This window comes from Ictalurus furcatus, chromosome 15 (assembly GCF_023375685.1).
Source record: "Ictalurus furcatus strain D&B chromosome 15, Billie_1.0, whole genome shotgun sequence".
Lineage (NCBI taxonomy): Eukaryota > Metazoa > Chordata > Actinopteri > Siluriformes > Ictaluridae > Ictalurus > Ictalurus furcatus.
Genome location: NC_071269.1, coordinates 3135362 through 3163188, shown reverse-complemented (window position 1 = coordinate 3163188; position 27827 = coordinate 3135362). Strand labels below are relative to the sequence as shown.

The window sequence follows — 27827 nt, the reverse complement described above, 5'->3', positions numbered from 1 at the left end:
TAAAGTGTTTTCAAGACTTCATTCAGTCCAAACTGAAACACACATCTAAACACGTCCTGTCGTCTCGATGCATTGTGCCAACCTAAACGTATCTTCAGAAATCTCTTATTTGCTCAAGAGCTTTGTTCTAACCACACTGACAAGTAACCTGAGGCGGATAAATAACACGGCAAATCAGTGACTCACACTGTGCAAATCTTATCTGGCTTACCATTACAGTCTTTATCATAACTCACATCTTCCAGCGTTCTGTGATCTCTTCCTGATGGCCCTGAAAACCTCTATAAAATCTAATCCGCAAGGTTATGGCTTTCCCCGTCACATGCAAAGTCAGGGTGTTCTAACCAGGCAAGTCTAGATCACTATCATTAGATATTCACTTGAGGTGGGGAAGTAATCCAAGTAAATCTACATTTGAAAGTTTTGTTAAAATTGTCGAATTAGTAACCCACTCAGGGGGAACTTGTAAAGCTCAGATCAGACAGTAATCAGAGCTCAGGATCAAACTGGCGACTCTGTTAGGAAGCTTAATATAAGATAAATATAATATTCACAAATGATACTTTTACTACCATAGCTATTGTTCTGAAACTGGTGATGAATGCTGCTTTATGGAATAGTAGAGGGAAAAAGGTTTTTATATCTGCTGGCATGATTCCTGATTGGGGCTTTAAAAGAGTAATGGAGCTACTTTTTAACTAGACACTTAACTAGACATATAACTTTCTTAGGTGTTTGAAACACTACAGCAAAGGTTCTCAAACCTTCTGTAAACCTTTAGTAAAATACGTTCCGCAGACCTTCTCAGCACAGTGTACTTCATGAGCATTATTTCAATGTTTACAAGCATATTTTGTCTATTTATTCGAATAGTTTATTAGCCATAAGCCATTCTATTCCTTAACTTTCCAGCAACAGAATAGATTAGGTCCAAGTTGACATATATATTTATTTATATATATAACATTATATAATATACTATATACTTGTTTTTTATGCTACTGGGGTTTGGATTAAACCCATTAAAATTCAAAGGGCCAGTCAAACAGGCTAATAACTATAAGAACTCAATAATAAATATAACTTTGATGATGAGGGGTTGTGACTTGTGCCACTTAACTAATTACATTTTAAAAAATCATTTAGCAGCACTTCATGGACCATTGGTGGTCCCCAGACCCCACTTTAAGAAACCACTGCTTTTGGGGGGGATACGATACTGTGGCTGCCTGTTGCCTTCATTGATAATCCATCAACCAATTAACAGGTGAATTATCCACTCTTTCATTAATCAATCACTTAAATGTTCCTCATTCTCAGGGAGCTTTAAAGCGGCCGAAGACCCTTGAGTGAATGTAATTGATTTAACTTTCACCTCATTCTTCAGTGATTACATCATTCCTAGCTCAAAGCACTGAGTGATACACTGACTCCTTCTAGACGGCTTTTTCTATCTAAAATATAATGCTCCAAGACTGGCCAAAGCACCAATTTTTGACAAACAAATAGAGCATAGAACAACCATGAACATTCACAACATAACATCTTATATTTTTTTGTTCCATCAAATTTGATGCACACCCAGTCAGAGCGCGGAGGTGTACTTTGAAACTGATTATGGAGTACATCCAGAGGATCTCTCCTTCCCTAATAGTTCCCTGAGTGTGATATGAGGCTGCTATGTCATGTCCATGTCCTATAATCAGTCACCCATGCCACCCAGGGCTAAAAGTCAAAGGACTGTTCCGAACTGATGTAACTCCGCTGCCTATTTCCCCCTTTGAAACTTCAAACTCCAGTTTGTGAACAAAGTCCTGTCTATCTTCACAATAGAGATCTCCGACCACTGACCAAACTCCATTTGTAACCACTGCCTATTTGTACCTTCTCTTGAATGAGTGTTTTTCATTTCCACTGAGCGGGACATGGCAGTAATGCCACGATCTGAATTACCAGCTATTTGGCCTGCCTGGAATAACATGGTCTTGGAATAATTATGGATAACTTTCGGAATATATCGGTTTCTCTATTTGGACACCTGAAAGGGGTTTATGATTCTTGCCCACCATGTTAAGAATGACAAGAGAGTGGAAGAGAGAAGGAAATATGCATGCTCCAGCACATCTGAGGCCAGTAAAAAAAAAAACGCCAGCGTGGACTCACTGGGGTAGATGGCACAGGTACGTAAGACTAGTGACATGGGGAAGACCTTGTCAACAGATTGCTATCTGTAAACCACACAGCTTGTGCAAGCCCCCATGATGAACTACTGGCAGTCAGAGTGAAAGACTTTACTTCATTAGATGTAATGCAGCAGGGCATGCAAACTGATTTGATTTTGGTTTTTAATCCATTTCTCATGTATTATACGACCGAAACAGAGCGTGACGAGATCGATCATATCACTGTGTATGCTATGAGGATTAATAAGCATGGTCTATGCCCCTCCTCTCCATTAAAACCAGATTAGTGCTCTTCAAAGCAGTCCTACATTTAAAAGGGCTTGAGTAGTGAAATCAATGATGGTGAAGAGAAAAGACAGCAGACTCGGCAAGTATTCAGCTCAGAATAGGTGTTACTGATAAGACTTTTGCCTGTAATCCCATCTGTTAGATGACTACTGTGTCTAATTAGTGACCAAAAAAAATCCTTTCTGTGGACAAGTTGATGCACGAGTGTTTGATTTACATTTATACACAAATCCTTTCCCCCCACAACACTCTTTTAATAAGTACAGCTTTAAATAGTGTCTTGTTTATTGTAATTATGTCATTTACTCTACGTCATGCATAACTGTCAAAAGTGTCCATAACTAGACGGGAAAGATGTAACCGAATACGAATTAAAAAAAATATGAATTAAAAAAAAAAAATTTAACTCAAACTTTGTAATTTAAAATAAATTTTTGTTATATTTAAGTGTATTTGGCTTTGATTTATCAACGTAAAAATTTTGAGGTAATTAGTTTGCTCAAATTTTTTGAGTTAAATGAACTTTTTTACAGTGCATAAATGTGTCGCGCTATTTGCTTTTTAAATTTTTTTTTAATGGTAAAAGGTTTACATGGCATCTGGTCATGTGATTGGGAGGTTTATACTTTCATGTGGGATTTAAGTTTCATTTAGTGTGGTACATTTCAAGCTGTGGGAGTGTGTGAAGCCCATGGGACAAAGAAAGACCAGATTCATTAACATGAACGTAAGCAATGCATTTACAGTGATTCATTTACGCTGGTAATTCATTCATCCTTAGTAACTTACTGGGCAAAGATAGGTACAAAAACCAACTTCACGCACAGCTGTATTTAAAACAAAACCCTTCAAGTTTAGCTCATGCCCACTTTGGGTTAAATCTGGATATAGATACAGATACAAATATTTGGAGTACTAAACAGATATAGATAGAGATAAGGTCATTGCATTACACTCTTACTAGACTGCTATGGAAAAGTTTTATATTTGGACAAAGAGAGTATGAAAGCATTAATCAAAGCAAAATTGTAGCCTACACAATATTTCCTAGCGTTAATGAATAAATTCATATTCACAATTTTTTTTTTCTAAAGAATTGAATTAGTAGTCTAAAGTCTCACAGTCCATTATTATTTCATTAGACATCTCTGACAAGCAAAACAAGGCTACTTTGCTTAGCTCCTCACAGATGTTTCTTAAGAAAATACAAAATACAAAGTGTTATAACATAGTATCATGCCCAGACATAATATAATCCATGCCTAGACATAACATCAGGTATCCTCAGTGACTCACCAATACAAAGTATAACCTTCTTATATGCTTTCTTATATTTTCATCATATAATCATGCAACTGAAATTGGTTTAAATCATCACCATTCAACAGTTCGCTTATTTTAAAGCGGAATTTTATTTATCACTGGTGATTTTTTTCGAACATGTGAGCACCTGAGAAAATATCTTTTTGCAACACTGATTCTCAAAGATTCTTCCCAGGCAAAAGCAGCCTCTTCCATAACGATTAACAGTTACTGTATGTGTGAAGTTCTCAAAGTCCTTACACAGCTTATTATTTGGAGTCTGGGTAATCATAAACCTCTAGGGCCTAATACGGCACCGTAAAGTATTTCGGTTTAAGTCTCAACATCATAGGGTAATAAAGATATTTGCAGGCGTTGGGGGAAGGGAGGGGAAAGTGTCAGGATCGTCCATCCCGCTTTAGTATCCCTGGAACTTTGCAGAGATTTGTTTTTCCGTTGAAAGGATGATTACGATCCTCCAGTGTCAAGTTCTCTTGAAAACTTCTGACCACAATTTGCAACACATACTGCAAATAAGATTGGTCCTGACATCCTGTAACATTTTGGTGCCATTAAAATCGCAACAGAAAATCTATCTGGCTCTATTTTTTTTCCTTATAAAACCATAAAAGTCCAAGAAGCTACATGAACATCAAATAAGTAAACAATTGCATCAATACGCATTTAACGCAATGCTCTTTGTAAATCAATCATGGCCTCTGATAAGATTCTTTCAATTATTAACTACTGTTTTGCTGAGAATTGAGTTGGCTAAATCCATTTTGCTGGCTCAGGGATACTAAGTGGACACTTATCACTTTTTTTTTTTTTTTTAAAGTCATCAATGAATCTGAACCTATGTATAACCAACCTGTAAAAAAAAAACAACAACAACTCCTGTCATATATATAAGATTAGCAGTTTGCTATTTGTATGGGGTTTTTTAAAAAAATTTTTAACAGTTTGATTGATTGAGTCGTTATAGTACAGTATCATTTTATACAGAAGTGTGATGATGCTTATTCATTTAACCGTAAGCAATTATTATCATTAACGTCATTAATTAGACTGAGATTTGGTCCGTTTTTTAGGTATCACAAGTTTTCACAAAATTTACTCAATAAAACATGTTTCGAAATATTCCTGTGTCCTACTCAATCCCCAATCATGTTATGCAATGCAATTTACAAAAATTAAGCAGCTTGATTAAGCATTTTTTTTTTCTGAATTGTTGCTTGTGCCAGGAATTGCTTCAGCAAGGAGTTTACTTAATACATTAAATGAACATTATTTACTACAGTATTTTACATTAACAAACTGTAAACATTGGCATTACTGAACCATAGGTAATGTTAGCAAAGTAATAATGTAATAATATTAATAATGTATTAATTGTTATTGTTATTGCATTCATTAAATAACATCATGTCAGACACATTTATGAGTTCTGCCTATGAACCACCACAAACAGGTCAATTTCGGCATTAAACCATCATATTGGTTGATATGAATACAATTCCGGGGTGGGGGGGTCCCCGGGTGGGGGGGTCCCCTCATGGATGGGGGAAAAGTTCATTTTCTGGCCTATTGGGTCAATTAAAAAATAAATAAATAAATCATATGATAATTGTGATGACTACTCACTGCAAAAAAGACATCTTAGCAAGTAAAAAATATCTTAAATGTGGAGAAATTTATTTAATATTTCTTCTTATTAAATTATTACAAATCACATGTCAGATTAATCAACCTGTTTTTATTATTGTACCTCTTTCTAGAAATAAATGCTCGAAATTACTGGGGGGGAAAAAAGGCTTCCAAAAGAACAAGACTATTTCAAGCTTGAAATTAGTAATAGCTTTAACAATCATATATTTTATTTCTTGTAATCTTATAATAGTAAATATTAGATGAATTTATCTACTATATTCAAGATATCTTTACTCACTAGGATGCCATTTTTTGCAGTGCTTTGCTCACATTACTCACTGTGCATTAATGCTTACGTTTCTGGTTTGCTTGCTAACTAATGCAGTAAATAATATTCATGCGCATATGTGACTTGATGTAGAATATTTCACCAGGTCGTTTAAAAATAATTCATGTTTTTGAATCAAAACCAGAAAATGGGTACAAAATGGAGAGGGATTATTATGGAGCGTTGGAGACTCTGAGTTGAGCAGCTCCACCATGTGGTTTTCTTGTGTGTGTATGTTTACAGGAAAACGAGCGAGCTCTACATTGACGTTAGCAAAGGTGAACAGGAAATTTGTAAGAAGCCAAATGATAGAAGCAACTGTATTTGGTAAAGTGGTGAAAACTGTAAGGGTTAACGGTATTAAGTGTTTGCATGTTTAAAAATAGTGTATATTTTTAAGTTATATTTAGAACCCTATTAGGGTTTGTCCTTCTGGATGGTTTTATATTTCAGTGACAAAACTCTTATTAAACAATGGGAACTTGCACTTATTCCATTCTTTAGAAAGACTTCTAAACTGGACAGACCCAACAATACTCCCTAATATACTCACAACAACACAAACACGAAGGTTAACTATAAAAAAAAACTCGATATTCCAAGAAACTTAATAACACGATGACCTCAAATAACCTTTAAGCTATCACAAAGCCATAATTATAATTACAAAACCAAAATGCCTCAATAATAACCCTCAGTAATAAATGAGTGAAAAATTCCTTGGACCCATATGCAAATCGAGCGCATAAGCCAAGCCCCCACCATTATTAGAACACCGCTACAATACAGAACCCTAAAACATATGTTTTCCATGTAGAGAAGAACCCATAACTATCTCTGGAACCCTTAAATAACCCTTTTTTTTCCAGAGAGAGAAAGTAGACCGTGCCACTATTTATATGGATGACAAAAATATTTTTTTATGGTATGCAGAACACAGTAGGGAAAGTGCTTCTTCTGTGTAATACATGAAGGTAGGAGGCTATCCAATGCACTCCTACATGTTTCTATTTTAAAAATCCCATATGCACAAATTACTCATCATTTTGGAGCACGTTCCATATGCAGTTTTCACAACACCTTCTGACACTAATCTAGCACCAAACATCTGTCCTTAAAACTACCTGACAGTAAAATGCCTGGTAAACAAATCCAGCACAGCGACATGTCATGTCATGTAAACTACGCCGGCGTCTCTGGCATCCGGCGGTGTGCAGCGTGTAAATGTGAGTGTGTTCCAGCAGGTCAGTACCTGGATTCAGCGAAACACCATGTTCTCCATACATCCTGGGCTCTAAATCGGCAGATGCAGGCCCAGTGCCTTCAGGCTCCTCAGCCTTTTCTGTGAAGCAGGTTGCCCATTCAGGCCTCACTGTTGTGTGTGTATGTGTGTGTGTGTGTGTGTGTGGGGCTGAATGTGTGTGAGAGACGCTGCCTCCCTGCAGCACATGCAAGCTGACCGCCAGCGATCCTAATCCCTTAATGCCTGTCACATTGAGATTTCATAGGAGTCTTGGGTTCACAGCTAATACTATCAATTGTGTTTGGAGTTTGTAATTATCCTTAACACACCTCCACTTCCAGGTCAGGTACCAGAATATACTGTCAGTCAAAAGTTTATCTACATGTACCTCTATTTAAAATACTCATTTTAAAATTGGAAAATAAACAGATGTTGTAATTTAGCAAAGAAAAAAAAAATCATATTTAAAAAAAAAAAAAAAATCAATACATATGGGGAAGTATCCTATAAGCAGATGTTTATTTAACATTTATGGACGGAGTCTCCAGTGTCAGCGCTTTTGTAATAGTCCAAGAAAGTTTTCTGCCACAGGAAGTATTTTGTATTGTATTTTGTATTTTGTCTTATTAACTTATTAAGAGAGGGGCATGATGGCTTAGTGGTTAGTGCGTTTGCTTCACACCTCTGGGGTTGGGGCTTCAAATCCCGTCTCCACCCTGCGTGCAAGGAGCTTGCATGTTCTCAACGTGCTTCAGGGGCTTCCTCCGGGCACTCTGGTTTCCTCCCCCAGTCCAAAGATATGGGCTAACTGGCATTTCTAAATTGTCCATAGTGTGTGAATGTGTGTGCGATTGTGCTCTGCAATGGGTTGTCACCCCGTCCAGGGTGTCCCCCGCCCTGTGCCCTGAGTTCCCTGGATAGGCTCCAGAACAACTCCACCACAACTCCGTGTAGGATAAGTGGTATGCAAAATGGATGGATGGATTATTATGAGAGAAGGAGAGAATGATTTATAGCTGCTAAAACATGAACAGCAACAGGAACTATTTTGTCTCGTAGATATTCCACAGCATTAAATATAACTATAAGCGGTTACAAACCAGGACCTCAACTTCATTAATAAATGAAAAATGGTCAACGTTGACAAATTGCTGTGACATGGGAGGAATAATTATAGGGAAATAATCAACAGTGTGATAACCGTGTCTCATCAGAGGTGCATCACACCACCATGGCATTGATTATTTTCCTATAACAGCACTCCCCAAAAGGAGCTTTATTCCTTACCTAGTGATCATACTAGAACATCATACTAGTCACCGTACTAGAACAATCCAGATGTAAGCTAAACAGTAAAGCTCAAAGTCTAATTACCCTGCTGAAAAGAACAAGAGAAACCCTCATGGAATTTGTAAAGGTTTTAATGGTTATAATGGGAATTGTAATGGTCCCTGTGGGTCTCTACTGGTAATTGGTTGCCTTTTATTGGTTGCATGTTATGTCTTGTGGATACCATGAAGGACTTACCTCATTAATACTTCCTACTACATAATGGAAACCATTTGGTAATGGTTTTAGTGGTTAAAAGCTGATGAGTGTAATGGTATTTGTAGTGGAAACCATTAGAATTTCTGTGATGGTTTCTATTGGGGTTTTTTTTCAGCATAGTACACGCCACGTATTTATATTTTACAGTTAATACAAACACACTCTATGATTCTTATGATTTACCCTTCCAGCGAGCCTGACTTTAATAAAACGCTCATTTTAGAGTCATTTTAGATTTCCTTATTTAATGGTTTAATCTGTGTCGTTTTTGCTCTCTGCCATTCTTAGTAATTAAAGTGATAAAACATGTCTATTCCTATAAAATTTTCAACATGTAGTCCATATCAGCTGGTGCCATGGGATCATGTTTTAGCTTTAATGCCTCAGGCTATTTGTCTTAAAGCATACTGTGATATATTTAGTAGCTACAGTGAAACTAATCAGGTAAGAACATACAGCACATCATGGGAGTAAAGGACAACAGGTCCTGGGAAGTTAATGGGTTAAACAGGAGTTTCAAGGAATATCTAGTGAAGGCGACGCTGTCCGTTAATTAATCACAAAGGACAATGTCAATTAATGTTTCAACCTCGAACGCAGCAATGAATGATTCATTAAAAAAGAGACAGCTAACTACTCGTCACTTAATCACAGACAGACAGTCATACGGTGCTATCAAAGGAAACAAGGCAAAGTTTCCTCTCACATTAGCTAGCTAGCTTTTATCAATACAATCGCTAGCTGACTAGCTAAGATTGATATGTTCTTATAGATATTACATATACATTATATGTACGTGTAAATTTAAATACGTAGTTGTTTGACAATACCATTTATGGATAAAAAGTTTCTGACAGACAGTTGGGTTTTTTTTTTTCACATTTATTTGTAGCACAGCTAATACGTTAGCCTAGTCTTGTTCTTAAGACTATGATGGGCATCGTCTCCTGACAAATTAGTTTCACGTCAGGTTAGGGCTGGGCGATATATCAATAATATCGATATAGTGATAAATGAATACACGATGCACTTTTCTGAGATATCGTCGGTATGGTGATGTTTGTTTGTTTTGTTTTTTTTTACATTTGTCATCATTACACATTGAATGGTACTGAATAGATGTCGTTGATTTGACGTAATTTAAAAAAAACTTAATCGTCTTTGTCTTTGTAGGCAATAGAAAAGAAAAGAAAAGTATCGTCAAAATGTTTGGTTATGTTACTACTGTTTTGCGGACAGTTTGTTAACTAAATTATATATTGTCATACACATTGTGTATCAAAGAAATGTCCTCAATTATTGTGATGTGATATTTTTGTCAAATCGCCCAGCCCTACTTCAGGATGCACTTAACCTCACTGTCCCAACTGATGACATGCTAACTCACTAAATTGTAAAATCTACCACATATCACTTATCCAGAGAGATGCACAGAAGGGTTTTTACGAAAGGTACAAAAGGTGTTCAAGTGAGAGTACCACACCAGCAACAAGAAACGGTACAGTTTAGTACCTCTTTTCTACGACGATACCCGTAATTAACAGTCATGTGAAAAAGTAAGTACACCCCATGGAAATTGTTGGCTTTTTTGATATATTTGGACAAGCAAACATCTGATCATCTTTGAAACCCTTGGCCTAGAGTCTAGTATTGCCCCTTTTAGCAGAAATACATTTTTATAGGCATTTTGCATAATTGTCTACCTGTCTCTGACATCAGCTTGCTGGAATTGTTGACCACTCTTCCATGCAATTTTCTTTCAGTTGCAAGATGTTTGAGGGTTTTCTTGCATGTGCTGCACGTTTCAAATCCCCCCCACAACATTTCAATGGGATTCAAATCTGGGCATTGCCTAGGCCATTCCATAACCCTCCATTTCTTCTTTTTGAGCCATTCCTTGGTGCATTTCTTAGTGCGCTTAAGATCATTATGCTGTTGAAAGGTTCATTTTTGGTTCAACTTCAACTTCTGGACAGATGGCCTCACATTATCTTCACGCACTCTTTGATATGATGCAGAATTCAGAGTTGAATCAATGAATGCAAGCTGTCCAGTCCCTGAGGCAGCGAAGCAACCCCAAACCATAACACTTCCACCACCGTGCTTCACAGTGGGTATGAGGTGATTCTCCTGAAAAGCTATCTTTGGTCTACGTTTGTCTAGAGCACATTATTCCTGGTCTTTGCCTATATACTCATTGGAAAACTGTAGTCTTGCAAAGGCTTCTTCCTGGCACGCCTCACATGCAGGTCAAATTAGTGCAATCTCTTTCTGATTATAGAAGCATGCGAAACAGTTGCAAGACTTTTTAGCAGATCCTATGATTAAATTTTGGGGTTCTTGGAGACTTCTTTTTGCATCAGACGGAAAGGGCTCTTGGGCTGAATTTGCTGGGACGGCCAGTCCTGCACCAATTGGCAGTCATTTGAAATCTGAGCCATTTGTAGATGATTTTCCTTACAGTGGAATGTTGTATTTCAAATACTTTGGAGATCTTTTTAAATCCCTTGCCAGACTCATAGGCATTCAGAACCTTTTTTTCTGAAGGCCTTATAGAACTCTTTAGATCTTGGCATGATAACACCACACACCTCAATAGCAAAGGGAACACCAGACACTAGATATGAGAGGGGTATAAATAAGACCGGTTCCACCTGCACTCCCTGAGCAGGTTCTAATCACTGGCACACAATCTTGAACCCCTGATTCTAATTTTATAGTTTTGAAGGAGTGATAAATGTAAGGGTGTACTCACTTTTTCCATGTGACTGATCTGTTTTTTGCTAAATTAAATTGTGAAAATTACTACAAAATTTAAATCTCATGTGTCATTTGAAAGAGTGATTCGATCCTTTATTAACATGCACTGTTTCAAAGAGGATCAATTGTTTGCTCGTCCAAATATGTCAAAAAAGCCAACAATTTCCGTGGGGTGTACTTAGTTTTTCACATCACTGTATCTTTTGAAAACGTGACAGTGAATTACAACATGACTGCACTTTTATTAGAAATGTAAGCACACAGAAATATGTTTCTGTTAGACCTGCTCTCAGCAAGGTTTACTACAGGAACTGCCTTTAGAATGACAGATTTTTATATATATATATATATATATATATATATATATATATATATATATATATATATATATATATATATATATATATATATATGACCTTATTGATCAGGAATAAATATTTCCTAATCCTAGAAGCAAGGCATTATGTGTGATCCACTTTTAGCAGCATTGCTCAGGTTCAAAATCCTATGACCTGGTTGCTTCGTCTTCTGGCCTCATCACTAACAGGCCCTTGAAGTGTCGAGTGCTGGACCTCCTCTTCCGAGTAATTCGAGTTTTTCAGGGTAAACAGAACTCCTCGCTCCAGACCTGTTTCGATTGCATGTGTTGTGTTTACTTTTAGCCAGGGATCCTGTTAAGTTTGCAGGGGAGTTATTTGCCCAGGTTGTAACGGCTAGACAATTAATCGAAGCTGGTCCTTGTAGCCAGCATCTTGCTGTAAAGGCATTATGTATTGTTTTAGTTTGAGTTCAGTTTAAACCTAATCATTTTTTTTAGCTTTTTTTGCATGAAAAATACCAAACATAGCAAAACCATGTTAATTCTGTTCAATAAAAAAAAATTGAAAACCTGTTTTTACTTTCACGTGATTTTGTTTTTTTACATGATTAATTTATTTTCCCCTGTGATTTTTTTTTTTTGCATGATTACTTTCACGTGACTTTTTTTTTGCATAGTTAATTAATTTCCATATGAATTTTTCACGTGATTCTTTTACATGATTATGTTCACGTGGGATTTTTTTTTAACATGATTAATTTATTTCCACATTTTCTGTTAATTTTTCACAAGTATGGAATGTGGTTTAATTTTTCCACATATGATTTTCTTTTTCACATGATCTATTTATTTTAATGTATTAATTTATCGACTGTAGGGTGTATTGGTTTTATTTATTATATTTTTCTTAAATTAATTTTTAAACGGGATTTTTGCATTGTTTATTGGAAATAGATGTCACAAAAGCATATAATTGTTCTACATGATCTGCATTTCGTTCAATGCAAGTGTTCCAGTATTCAACAAGTGTTTGTATTCCTCTAGAAAACAAACTCTTCCAGTTGCTAATGAGCCTAATATATTGTTCAAATGTGACCATGTGTTTATTTGAGGTCACATGTTCAATTTCATGGCGTTTCACCTTCCTGGTGATTTATCACTCGTTTTTCAAATGGGATCACTTATGATCACATGTACAATGTTCGTAATATACAAATGTCTGATGATTCCCTACAGTTGCTACTGAAGAGTGGTTTGTGTTCAGTTGTAACCCATCATACATACGTTTTGGCTTTTTTTTTCTCTTATTCTGAAAGTTTCACAGCAGGAACTGGCACTAACACTAATCTGAAGCATTCTTTGATTGTGAAATCTCTGTACAGTACAATGCATTTATTCTGAGATTCTTATTCTGAGAGGCTTAAAGGGCATTCAGCCAAAATGTAAATGTTACAATTATTTATCTGGCAGACTCTTTCGTCCAAAGGCGCTTACAACTGAAGCAGAAACCAATCGTATAGCTGAACAGTTAGGATTAAAGGCTTCACTCAAGGGCCCAAATGCGGCTCCTGGAATTTAAACTCAGAAGCACACAATTAGTATCCTTCCATTTAAACACGTCATATAACATGTCATTTTACATGTAAATGTCATCTGGTCTTTTTCCAATCTTCTGTCCAGTTTCGATGAGCCTGTGCCCACTATAGCTTCGGATTCCCGTTCTTGGCTGATAGTGGAGATACCCAATGTGCTTTTCTGTGGTTGTAGCCCATCTGCATCAAGATTCGATGGGTTCTGAGACGCTTTTCTGCTCACCACATTTATAAAGAGTGGTTATGCGAGTCTTCGTGTCAGATTTAACAGATCAGCAAGGCGTTTCCACCCACAGAACTGCCGCTCACTGGACGGTTTTTGGTTTTCGCACCATTGTCTTGGAACACATAAAAAAAATTGTTGTATATGAAAATCCTATGAGTTCACCAATTTCTGGAGACACTAAGATGACGTTTTTTTCCCGCTTTCTGATTTGATCTGAACTGTGAACCTTAACTGAGGCACTAGACTTGGATGATTTTAACAGCAACATTGCACGGCTGAAATGACTAATTGCATGAATGAGCAGGCGTGTAGGTGTTCTAATAAACTGGATGTCGAATACATGCTTTTTCATTTGGACTGCTCCAAATGCCGTAAATGATGTAATATTGCATCATGTACAAAGCATATGACCAGAGGTGATATGAAGTCAAAGATGCACATTTGAGTGAAGAAATGTTCAACCCCCCAGCCATTTTTGTAAATAGAAATAAAATGTATCTCGATGTTAAAATTGATTTCATCCAATTCAAATAAAAACAATTCCAAGAAGTTGAAAGTGTCATGTCGGTGTATTCTGAAACGAGTAACCCATTCGTGCTAGCGTATGTTATTCTCAAGAAGAGTTTAAAACAGCTATGACGAGACTATGGGTATCTATGGGTTCTATGGGTATGCAAACTTTTGCACTCAACTGTACAAGCACATGGTACCAGTTTGACTTTCATTTTCATGGATATTCAAAGGGAAACCGGAACATTTGAGTCACAACACTGCTTTCTCTCATAGTTCACTAGGTCAGACTTTGTAACAATCCACGTTAGATCAAAATAAAATGCACCAGTGATCAAACTGGCACAGTGAAGACATCCTCACTTCCATTTGGTTCAGGTGTCAGTACTCAGTGACAACATCATTTTTTCCTACTGCGCACTGTACTTATTCCTCAACGATCTGGCATATTTACTTTGTGCAAATATTTTCCACTGAGCATTCTCTTAAAATATTGCCGTTCCTAACACAAAAGAGGAAGTTCCCTCGGCATCATTCACCTGTAGCTACATGTAGGCCCTGTTTACCAGCCATCATGGCTCTGCCACACCTCCCAAACACAACTAGACTCCACAAAAAGCTCTCACGATGCCAATGGCGGCTTTCACACCAACCGTGACAAGTCCCACATGGCTATGTTTCTCTACCTGAAGTCAGCAGGGAAACATCTGGACTCGTTCACAAATCCACCGGCTTCCTCCCCAAGCTGTTAGCGAAAGGACAACAGAGGACAGAGTGAGACAGAGTGAGAGAAAGTGTGTCTACTCACCATACGGAAGCTCCATATTAGTGCTGGCCTGAGTGTTAACATTGACCATGCCGTTCCTCGAGTTCTACAGCTGTTCCTCTTTGCTGTTGCTGTCCTTTTCTGAGTAAGTACGAAAGTTTGAGATGTGGATGGAAGAGTTTGGTGCCACAAACTGCTTTTTTCTTTGTTTTGTTTAGAGGAAGGTGCTGGCGGCGCTCTGTAAGGCCGGTACTCCTGTTATCTTATTGATTCTCCTAATCTGGGCAAATGTGGGTGGGGAAGTTAAACAGTAACCAAGCTCATATAGAGGAGCAATCTATATGACAGCTGTAGCCATAGCAACAGGATGATAGAAACTCAAATAGACAATTTGTGTTGATTTCAGCCTTTTTTTTTTCTTCTTCCAAATGTGCATATTTTTTCAAGGGTTGTCATGACTATTGATCAAGAGAAAGAATGATTTGGTGCATGAGTAAAATAAAAAGGGAAAGACACAGTGATACTGTGTTACGTAGTGGTTTAGAGCAGGGGTTCTCAAACTTTTTGTATCCTGGGACCTCTTTAACCGCAATTTGTTTTTAAAAAAAGATTCCATGAAACTCTTCAGTATAGATTCATTTCAGGAACATTACTTCCCACTTACAGAATACATTAGGTCCAAGCTGATATTATTTACAGACCTGCTTATTTGTGATACACTGAGGATTGGAATAACCCTGTTCAATTCAAGTGACCAGTCAAACAGGCTAATAACTATAAAACCTCTTTAAAAATGTAATAACTTTATAATAATAATAGGTTGTGATTTCCACCACTGTAATTAAAAAAAAAACAAACAATCCATTTCAATGATTATATTTCTTTCAAATAAAAAGCAACATTATATACTTTCGCATTACGTTTCATACAGGGATTTTTTTTATTATTATTATTATTAGGTTCTGATTTTGTTTTCAACAGAACGCACAGGTTCGGTTTTCAACCGACGTTTAGATATAACGAAACCACACTTTTACAATATTCCCTCTCAGTGATATCGCATTAAACATGTGGAAAATGATTCCGTGTTTAGTTTCCCATGGCTATAAAATGATAGACTCAGCTAAAAGCATCGAATTACACAACAGCACCACAGGGGCTTTCACTTTTGAGTGTCCTCATGAAACTCACTACTACTTCACACACACACACACACATGTTCTCACACACTGTCACGGTGAAAGTGATGAATGATGAAGTGACACACAATATCAGCTTTATTCATTAGGCAACATTTCTCTAGTACTCAACACTGACTTCTGAACACTGAAATAAAATTGGAATGGCATAAATATCCCCTTCTAATGAATCCTCACTGCTCAGTATAACCCTGCTATAAAAACAATACTGTAGCTAATTCACTGTATGAACCGGAAGGGGTCCTGCTCTCGCAGTTTATGGTTTTAAAAGCCATTTTGCTCGTGTTTTATAGCGCAAGTGGTCCTGCTGGATGAATGGAAAACATTATGGAGGTGATAAAAGCCTATTTTCACCCTCTCCCTAACAGCAGGTCCAGGATCAGACTTTGAATAAGCAACACTATCCAACAGCGTTATACATAACTGATATGTATAATGGTAACAGTAATATTGTAATCAAGAATAAAATAAATTGTAAGCAGGTGTAATCTAGTTAGCATGCACTTTATATGTACAGTCCTTTCTGATGCGTTCTTTCATCTTGATCATCCATGTTTTTTCATCCAGCATTAACGCATTTACAATAATAAATATTAAAACAACTATATGGAGTCAGTTTATATAACACAACTTGAGATAAAGTGGGCTATAAAAAGTAATGCCAGAATGATCACCGAGTTACACCATCTGTCTTCTGAGTAATTTGTTTGACAATGTCAATTTCCTGTTTATATTTATTTCAATTTTTCCACATTAATCTTAAGAATTTTAATAGCTTGAGGTTTTATTCAGGATCTGACCATCAAACGTAACACGAAGATGCAGATGTAGGATCTTTTTTTTGCATATGTATTAATTAGATATTTATATATAAACCTTAAGAAATGTCATTTTTTTTAATGAACATCGTTCAAATGTTCTTTTTGTGAGTCTGGTACACGTTTGGAAAATATAGCAACTTGGATATAGTGAACCACAATTCAACTCCAAATAAGCCATCACAAGGTTAGAAAATTTATTGGGTGTACACAAACCATAAAAGTGCTTAACTCTCAACATGAACCTTAACGGCAATGCCACTCTTACAGTAATGCAAACATACAAAACAGTGCAAACAGTCCAGGGACAGGACAAGAGACAACAACAGAGTCACAGGACTAACTCTTGGGACGACTACAGCGATTAAATCAGCGGGTCTGTGTGTGACGATTTCTTAGTTCGACCACAGTAAAAAAAAATAAAATAAAATAAAATAAAAAAACATTTAAAAGGTGTAAAAATGCAATATTTTACAAAGGAAATCAACTGAGTTAATAGTGGTGCAACACAAAAATGTGCTTCCAAGTTCTTGTGACAGTCGCAATTCATTCACGTCAATCAGTGTGACTAAAACCTCTTGAGCTTTGTTCTGGGTTTTGATGTGGAGCACTGATTCTTGTTACATGATCCTCCATAAATAGAAGGACAAGCTGAGCATGGCTTTCCCGTCTTGTATGGAGCTTCTCCCACCCAGTTGCCTCTGCAAAATAAGCAACAACACAGATACTATAACTTTAATACTAAATATGAAGGTTGTGTAAAGGATCATTTGTGTTTAGTCTTACTTGATGGAGTAGTTGCAGACCAGTAAGGTGGCCTGTTTCCACTTAGCACCAAACACATACATATTTGAACACCTGTTGATGGCACACCCAATCCGATTGGTGCTGGCCCACACCATCTGCAATCCAAAATGAACAGCACGCATGGTTTCATAACGTACAGCAATCCAGCTTTACTTAAACAGCAGTGTTCTGCATAGGAAGACTTTCTGCAGTCGATTCATCAATGATATTTGTTTTTCTTTGTCGAAATGTGGAATTCCAAAATCGTTTTTAGCCGTGTGTGTTATCTTTGTATGAAATTGAAATGCAGTTTACGTAACATTAGGAAAACCTGAAGAACTTTATAGCAACAAGTCTTTTTTTTTTTTCTTCATGCAAACCCAAATATAATTTACTTGAGAACGCCAGTGTGTTGCTATTTTGGTTGGACACAAGCCTTTTTTTTTTCTTTGTATTTAGACACTGTTGCTATTTTCATAGCCATAAAATAGTGGGTACAAAAAGGAACAAAAAGAGGTGTGGCATTCAAAATCCATCAACACGGTGGGATTTCCAAATCCATTTTAGTGAGTTACTACCTGAGACCCTCTCATAGTGTGAATGCAGACTCTATTTTCCTTACATCATTCGCAGCCTTATAAGTCCTGTCCCTTTTCTTCCAATGCGGTTTAATGGACGTTCACTATCCAATTCAACATAAATAAATACTAAATACTAAATAAATCATTGCAGACTTGCATACTCTTATGAAGCAACTTTTACTCACACATGAGCTTTTATTTTTAACTAGTGTTTAATACACATTTGCACATAAGACACATCTTAAAAATGTACACTGTTATGCTGATGATACACCGCTGTATGTTTCAGCGAAGCCAGAGGACAGACAGCAGCTTAATAAAGTTGAGGAATGTGTAAAGAACATTAAACACTGGATGCTTATTAACTTCCTTTTACCAAATTCTGACAAGACAGAAGCACTTGTACTAGGACCATGTGTAGCGAGAAGTAAGATTTCTGATTACATTGTAACTCTGGATATTCATTCCGTTTCATCATGTGCAGCAGTAAAAGACCTTGGAGTAATTATTGACTCCAGTATTTCATTTGATGCTCATGTAGATAATATTACTAGGATAGCCTTCTTTCATCTCAGAAATATTGCTAAGATGAGAAATATAATGTCACTACATGATGCAGAAACATTCGTTCATGCTTTCGTTACCTCTAAGTTGGATTATTATAATGTCTTACTGTCTGGATGGTCCAGTAGGAGCATAAACAAGCTCCAGTTAGTCCAAAATGCAGCTGCAAGAGTCCTTACTAGAACCAGAAGATACGACCACATCACCCCGATCTTATCTACACTACACCAGCTCCCAGTAAAATTTCGCATTGATTACAAAATACTACTATTGACTTATAAAGCACTAAACGGTCTCGCGCCACAATACCTGAGTGAACTTTTGGTCTTTTATGATCCACCACGCCTACTTCGATCAAAATGTGCAGGCTATTTGTTGGTACCTCGAATAGCAAAGGCTACAGCTTTCTCTTACAAAGCCCCACAGTTATGGAACAGCCTTCCAAATAGTGTTCGGGACTCAGACACAGTCTCAGTGTTTGCGTCTAGGCTGAAAACATATTTGTTTACTCAAGCTTGAATAGACTTTCTTTTACGCTAAGTACACAGTCTTATCCATCACGGGATAGCAAGCATACCTAACAGTCTCTCCCTCTCTTTACCTCCCTCTCCCGCTCTCCTTCTGTCGAGCCACATATGAGTTTATGCAGATGCCAGTGATCCTGACCCTTTCTACGCTCCGGACCTGCCTGATCCATCCTGACGCCCTACCTGTGGATGGAGCTCTCATCAGCTGGAGGCTACAGCCTGGAGAGTGCTTAGGATGGTACGGCATGGAAATGGTTCTGGACCTCAATTCCACATGGACATACTTCCACATGGTTGCTGGGACTACGGTTACTACTATGCTCTTAGGACTGCAATTACTACGTACAATTTTGCACTCAAGTCTCCTTTAGTGAACAGTGGACTAGTTCAACAAAACAGACTTCACATAAAAACCATAACGAACTTTCTTTTACTTTCACTCTATCCGTCGTTACCCAGATGAGGACGGGTTCCCTTCTGAGTCTGGTTCCTCTCAAGGTTTCTTCCTCATATCACCTGTGGGAGTTTTTCCTCGCCACCGTCACCACCGGCTCGCTCAATAGGGATAAATTCACACACTTAAAATCTCTATCCTGTGTTTATATGTTTCTGGAAAGCTGCTTTGAGACACCGTCCATTGTTAAAAGAGCTATACAAATAAAATTGAATTGAATTGAATTGAATTGAATTGAATACACCCATCCTTCCTCTTGTGAAGCAGAAATCCATCCATACCCATTGTCTAAAGTCTAAAACAACATTACTGTAATAATATAACAAATGTGTGTACAAAATACTCAGCAATATCAATCCTATTAGGAACCAATAGCACTTTACATGCGGTCAGATCACGTCTTTTGAATTTTTGCAGCACTTTCTCTTTCACATGAGCTTCTTTTATTGATGTTTATTTAAGCCAGTTCCCAAAAAAGATGATCATAACTACAGTAAAAGATCCAGTAGCTGGATATGTGAATCAGATTATCTAGATAAAGCTCTTGGGTACTGGGCTTAAATTCTTTTCACTGTTTGTGATTTGTGTAGAGATCGGATGTTGCATGTCCTCTCCATGTCTTTGTGGGTTTCCTCCAGGTTCTCTGGTTTCCTCCCACTTCCCAAAAACATGCAAGTAGGTGGATTGGCTCTAATTTGCCCCAAGGTGTGAATGTGAGTGTGTGTGTATGTGTGTGTGTGTGTGTGTGTGCGTGTGCGTGCGCACTGGATCTTGAACGCGGTTAATGAAGATAAAGGAATAAATAATGTGTGTTTGTCTATGGATGTGATCAGTTTTGAAAATAAAATGATTTGGAATAAAACTATTGATTGTACTTCATATACTATTTTAATTGCAAGTATAGGATTACACAATATAGCATTAGTCTCGTTATTTATATTCTTTATAGTGGGAAACCATGTGCACTTACTGTACCACATAGCCGCAGAGCACCGCTTCTGAAATTTGTTCTATTACTTTTATGCTTTCGGGGTTTTAGTTTGTGAGTCTTACCTGTGTGTAGTGGGTGCAGACGGAGCCGGTGCATCTGTTGGGGTAGGAGAAGGAATACTTCTCATCATGCCATGATTTCACCAGCTCAATGACTGATCTATATCTACAGGAAAATGAAAAAAAATGATGACCAGATTATTATCTTTTTTAGCATGTATACTATTGGGGAAATAGTTATTTGGCTTGTTTCTTTGGGGAATCCACAAAGAGTCTTCGTAGAACCCTATGAAATAGGGATTCCCTATCAGAGAAGGTTCAGCGGGAAGTTAAGGACTATCCAACGAGCCTTGAGAAACCAACCATAATAAAATGAATGAACAGAGGTGATGTAAATTAGGGTTCAAAAGTATGAGTCCACTATCAACAGGTATCTTTATTTTATCATTCAAATCAATTTCATGTTAAAACAAATTATAACAAAACAAAAGTACGTCATTCTTTACAAATATTGACACAGAGAAAATTGTATTATTTACTGAAAACAGCCGTGATGATAGCACAATTCATAGCGGCAGCACTAATTAAGTCCTTATCAGGTTTTACTTAATAAAAAAAACACAGATTTGTTAGGACTTGTGTTATACAGATATTATTTTATGAATAGAATATTTGCAATCAAGAATTTTTTTGAGATACGTTTCATTTCATGCAAGGAATTCTCACAAAGTTCAAGTTTTGGACCAGTCCTGGACTAGGTGGGGGAGAAAAGGATCAATTGATCAAATGCTGTCAAACAGGACTGGATAAGGAATGCAAAGTATTGTATGATGTTATACAATGATGAAATAAGGCATATATTATGAGTAGAAGAGTCTAATCATAATTCTACCCAACAAGGTTTAAATACCTTCCAGTGGTGAAGGACAGGTTCTGGCCTGTGTACCTCATAACATGTGGTGGCCCGTGATCCCATATGCACTGTGTGGCCCAGAACTCAGCTGATTTAGCAAGCCTCTCATCCCACACCTTTCCAAACAAAGAACAACGAGAAGACTCTTTAAAAACAATCATGACTAATGTATTCAGTTGTTGAACAATATTTCAAATATTTCATAACTGACAAGGAGGCGCACTACCATGTACTCCATGTTTGCAGCAGGTGGGAAGACCTGAGATCGCACACGGTTGTGGTAGTCCAGCAAAGCCATCATATCCCTGGAGGAAATGTAGCGCTTCCTCCGGCTATGAGGTGCATCACCGCCGCTGCTGCTGTTCCTCCAGCTCAGTTCAATCCCAAAATCAGCCACAATGAGCGGAGAGAGCTCTGTGGTGTTGGTCAGAGCCACAGCTGCTCTGGTGCACGGCATCGCCCACAAGATGGCAGCCAAGACCAGGTGACTGCAGCACACACGCATGGCACTGCTGTGGAAAGAGCTTCCTGGATAAAGTCTTGCCACTGTGAAGGAATGGGTTGATTTATTTATTTATTTATTTATTTATTTATTTATTATTATTAAAAATCTAAACTAGACGTTGAAAACACTCTTCGAAATGATGCATTGTGGTCGACTATATGGATTTTATGACACAAATATGGAGATGTAAACGTATAAATATTATAAGTAATATATTGGCTTGCATAAGGTTTATTCAAAAATGAATTCAGCGAGACGAGTAACAGTGATATAGAATTAATCTAGCCTATGAGTAGTGGAAATAGTATTCGTTTTAGAGATCGTTAAATTTGAGCACCAATGCTCTGAGCAAACTCATTAACAGTACCGCAAATATACATGCAAGTGTAAGAACAAGTGCATTCACACACACACACACACACACACACGCAGACGAAGGATGTAATTATAAACTGAACTAAAAATAACATTGTTTTAATTCATTTAAGAAGACACTTTGGTGATAGACAAATGAAGACAAATATGAATGCACAAATCAACTCTGCAGCTAAGTGAACAGTTGTATAGCCATCGTCTTAAAACTTACAGAATATGAGCACTAGATTATGGTTTACCTGGTAATTAAGCCCTACAATCCCCCTAATGAACGTATGAGAGCTCCTCACTTTGCATACCTTCAGTCAGGATTCCAGCACTTCGGTGCAGTTGAGTGTGGAAGTGAGCAGAGATCTGCACTTAAACACCAGCCTTTGAAGCCATCTGACGTCGAAGAGCAGAAGCTCTGAAGCTTCTTCAGCCCCCACAGGGATGGTCCCTGGGTTCACGAAACACATTGATGGGAGTTTTTGCTTTTTCAGCACACACTCTCGTCGTGAGCGCCAGGCTTCCCGCTGTTCCTCAGCCAAACCCCACAAACGGTCTTTTTCTTTTAAACAGAAGTAATCGATCGGAATGTAAAACTTCACCTGGGTGCGTGGGGGTTGTTCTGCAGGATCATTCGATTCCTTTTTAACTGGTGGATTTAAATACCGCTTATGAAAAAGGACTGCAATCATTTGTTACTTCCCTGTGTATCCATATTCACTCATTCTGAAGCCTGAGAAAAGCAGCATTTATAAATATGCTAATTTCACTCCATGCTAATTTTCGTCAACATATCATATGTTGCACATTTGTCTGAACACCTCACATATAGGTCTGAGTGTATTTGGGGAAAATATAGTATGATCTGTTATGTTAAAATAGCATTGGTGTTATGTTATATGTTAAGATTACACATGATCTCCATCCAGAGCGTAGTAGAGGCCCATTTCTGCCAATTAAAAAAAAAAATCAGTATAGTATAACATAGTATAGTATAATATATAGAGAAAGATTCTCAAAATTAACATAACTATGACTTAAAATCTCATTAAAGATAATAATCGTGAGATAGGAACTCATCTTTACGGCAGTGTCTCTTTATTCTAACATAAAAACTTAGAATTATAACATAATATCTTATTATTATGAGGCACCAAGTCATAATCATCTTTTTATCCTGACATAATGAGTCATAACCTTGGCATAGTGTCTCCTAATTGAGATAATTGAGCTACTAAGCCATAACTATGAAAACAATCTGATTATTATGAGATAATAAGTTATAAGTGAAGTCATAACGGAAATATTCGTATTATTTGAATAGAGCGAGTGCGCAAGACGTCACGTGTATGTAGTTCGTTTAACCACATTTTACTGGCTAAAAGCTGCAATGGTGAGAAACAGCATTAACCAATCAGAATGATGCATTTTTCCTGTTTCCGTTTGAAAGCTACCAGCTGAACTCAGAGATGAAGTAATGGAGCTTTACTGCTGGAGGAGAAAAAGAACCATAGATTTTCTTTGATATTTCCCTTTGATTACTGGCATTATTTTAATCATTGTCAGCGAAACTGTCATGAAGGTATTTTAAGGAAACATTATTAATATGGAGAAATTGTTTGATGATCGATTGTGCCTTAAATGAATAAATATCACATTCCTGCCCTCACTGCTCCTAGATAATGTCACTGGTCCTTTGTATATTTATGTCACTATACCTTTGTATGGACACTTCAACTTGATCTAAAGCTTTAATCATGTGAGGTGGATGCGTTCTCACAGCTACATTAACACGAGAAAGAAGTGTAATAATAAGCGCATGGTGGGGATGAAAAGAGAGGAACACCAGATGTCCAGGATTCCAGGAAGGCTTGAAGGAGTTATGCCATGTGCAACACATCTCATCCTAGACTGCTTGTAGTGCCAAGGTACATGCCATGGACTGGCAGAGATCCACTGCACGGGGTCACTGAGAGCATGGAAACTGTAAGAGAATTAACTGTTGGAGATACAGATACTGCATGTATTATTTTACTTTTACTAGTGTATGTTAGTCAATTTTCCCCATATGGACAAATTATCCGTTACCTATTAAAACCACCCCAAACCAGGTTCAACTGACTGAACGTATGCGTAGGTTGTAGTAAAGTGCACTCATCACTGCTGACGTCCCTGCTCGTATTCACACGAGGATTCCTCCACGGCATACAGTACTTTAATTCAGCATTTACTGCACACGCTGGGAACCTTTATGGTATTTGCCGAGGCCGTGTAATGTTCACCCAACATTGCTATCGTGCAATGACACTTGTTTTAGTTTCTCCCAGACAAACAGACATCACTATGGTCCATTATAGAGCTAGCAATAGGCTAGTCGGATTTTAAGAGGAAAATTACTGCTGTTGCTGAAGTCATGGGTTTAGGTTTGCTTATTCCTAAGGTCTTACCTCATGGAGAAACTCATTAACAGTAGAGTTGTGAGGATATATATAACAATGTAATAATGTTTATATATTGTACCATTAACAAATACACTGTACAGGTATAAATAATAATGACAGAGTGGGGTCCAAAAGTCTGAGACCAAATAGAAATGCTTCTATTTTGAATTTTTTTCGAATTTCACACAATCATTTTCATTGCAATTTATTTTATCGACAACTTTAGTGAAGAGTAGGATCTTTGAAAAAGTTCCATGAATTTCAGCATTTCTTTGTATTTCTTATGTTCCCTTTGTGCTTTAATGACGGTGTGCATGGACTCCACAAGTTTGTGCAAAAACTGTTATTATGAACCGTTTTAGATCAACTCCATCAGAGTGTCGTCTGAACTCACGCTTCACTGGAAGAGATTAAGCAGTACAAAGCAGTTAACATGGTCAATATCGCACACTTGCACATTTACGTTTAAGTAGTGACCTATACACAGTGTAGAATCTTGAATATTAAATATCCAAGATATTGAACATTTGCTTTCTTTGTTTGAAATATTTCAAAATTCTTAAACCTTGTGTTTATTTCCAATTTTAAATAAAAAAAAATTTAAAAAAAACAATCTCAGATTTTCAATGTGGTCTCAGACTTTTGGACCCCAATGCATATTTAATAATAAATAAATAAATAAATAAACACCAAAAAAACAAAAAAAAAAAAACAAGAGTGTGGAGTAGCATTTAAATAATTGACATACCAGATGAAAGTGGTATTTCAGTCTTTTCATAAGGGCACAACTGTGGCTTTCTGTGACTTCATTTCACTAAGACACTTAACCTCTGAATTAGAGGACTGTCCCAGAATTTAAACACAATTATACAATCTGTAATAGAAAAGAATATGATGAAGAATTCCACAATTACTTCCTTTCTAAACTTCTGAACACAAGTCATTCAGGTGGTTTTGATGGCCATGCACGTCTGATGGGATCCAGGGATTTGAAGTGTTAATGGCTAACTCATGGAAAGTTATTACTGTTATGGCTACAGATACACCACCTTATACCTTAAAGACTGCTATACCACTGCACTGCTGAATTCTCAATTCTGATTGGTCAGAATGTCTTGATTAATTTTCAATAACAGCAGCTCTGACAGTAATGCTGGCTGCCGGGCAAATCGCAGGAACTTGTTTTGCTTTATTAATACTGCATAATACATAATATTCATTATAATAATGGGTTAATAAGATGTTAATACGAAAATATTATTCTATAGGAATCAGTTGTATATGCTTGATTATTTCCTATTGCACTAGGGATTAATGCAAGTGTTAGGGCAGTGGTATCTCAGTGGTTAAGACGTTGGACTACTGATTGGAAGGTGTGAAGGTGAGTCCAAATCTGGATAAGGGTGTCTGCCAAAATGTCGTAAAGTGGTAATTCATTATTATGAAAGTATTAGTTAAGCATTAATATACTGCTTAATGGTTGACTTTATAGTAAAGTTACCAAGTATCCTACAGCTCCTCTAATAAACACTAGTAGCTTGACACGGTGACTTATTGGTTAGCATGTTTGCCTTGGACCTCCAGGGTTGGGGGGGTCAAATCGCGCCTCCACCCTGTGTGCATGGAGTTTGCAAGTTCTCTTTGTGCTTCGTTTGTTTCTTCCCCCAGTCCAAAGATGTTGCATTGTAGGCTGATTGGCTTTTCTAAATTGTCTGTAGTGTGTGAATAGGTGTGTGATTGTTCTCTGCGATGGAGTGTCCACGGTGTCCCCCGCCTTGTGAGTTCCCTCGGATAGGCTCCAGGCGCCCTTGTAACCCTGTGTAGGATAGGCGTTATGGAGAATGGATGGATGGATGGACGGACGGATGATGCAATGACCCTTCCTTTCCTAGCTAGTGGAAATAAAAGCTGGATGGAAAGGGGTTTCCAAAGAAAGAACATTTTTTCGATTTATTAGCCTTGCATATATACCGTAAATACACAAATACTGTATATATCGCTTCAAAAATCATTTGAATACCAAACAAAATGGCTTACTAAACATTTTAAAGAAACCTGACAGTTCTAGTACTGACAGAAAATCTGTGGAACCATGTTCTTTCAAATATATTACATTTTCATGAGAAGCAGGAGTGTGAGTGTGTTCACAATGAACAATACGCACGTACACTGCCAGAACTGACATGGAGCATTCTAGGCATTATTAATCCACAATACAAACCATTTGTACTGAATATAAGGTTACACTTAACCAGGGATAGAGAGGCTGATGTTCAGGCTGTATCCTGTTAGTACTCAGTGTTGGATAGCTAGGAGTGAAATGATGAGAAGAACTGCATAAGTTCACCTAACTATTATTTTATTACTCTAAAAAGATCTGGTCAAAACTTCATAATAAACAATTATATCAATATATATATATTTTTGAATTTTTAAACACATGGATATACCTATCTAGAATTATATCAGAATTTAATGCAAACTTATTCACATAATGCTCATACTGAACATCCTTTTGACACACTCAGTACTGTTTGACTTAGTCTTTACTGTAATGATGTATAATTATATCAACATCTGGATTTCTGTACAACTGCATTGTGACAATATATTTTTTTAAAGAATTATACAAATCATACAAAGACAAATAAATCCGAAATTGAAAATTTAGTTCGGTAAGCTCGTTCTTGTGCAGAAGAAAAATGTCCTAACAAGAAGGATTTTGCAGCTACAAGGACCCTGTCACGTTGTGATTTAAGAGCCACTATTCACATATTTTCTTAAAGACCCTTCTGAAGTTAGCAGTTCCCAGGGTCAACCTAAAACTCCGGGGTCAAAGCTCATAGCTGCCTGGTCACATCTGTTTATACCACTTTCTTTTTGTGTGGTTACAAAGAAAAATCAGTTCAATTCCTTGCACTTCCATTATTTTTGGAAGTTAACACGCTCGTAAAATATATTTTCAGGAAAT

At 37.2% G+C, this 27827-nt stretch overlaps 1 protein-coding gene across 2 annotated transcripts; it reads right to left on the bottom strand.

The window, feature by feature from the left end:
* Positions 1-16905: 16905 nt before the first annotated feature.
* r3hdml (R3H domain containing-like) lies at positions 16906-23482 on the bottom strand. Of its 2 annotated transcripts, none has more exons than XM_053643817.1 (6): positions 22727-23482; positions 21774-22093; positions 21545-21663; positions 20698-20800; positions 17519-17634; positions 16906-17433 (listed from the first exon to the last, which is right to left on the bottom strand). In XM_053643817.1, the coding sequence occupies exons 2-6, from the start codon at positions 22050-22052 to the stop codon at positions 17301-17303; spliced, it is 750 nt and encodes a 249-aa protein (XP_053499792.1). In that variant the 5' UTR covers positions 22053-22093; positions 22727-23482; the 3' UTR covers positions 16906-17300. The 2 variants fall into 2 exon arrangements, with proteins under 2 accessions (XP_053499792.1, XP_053499793.1); XM_053643818.1 differs by having other exon boundaries at positions 22667-22744.
* Positions 23483-27827: the final 4345 nt, after the last annotated feature.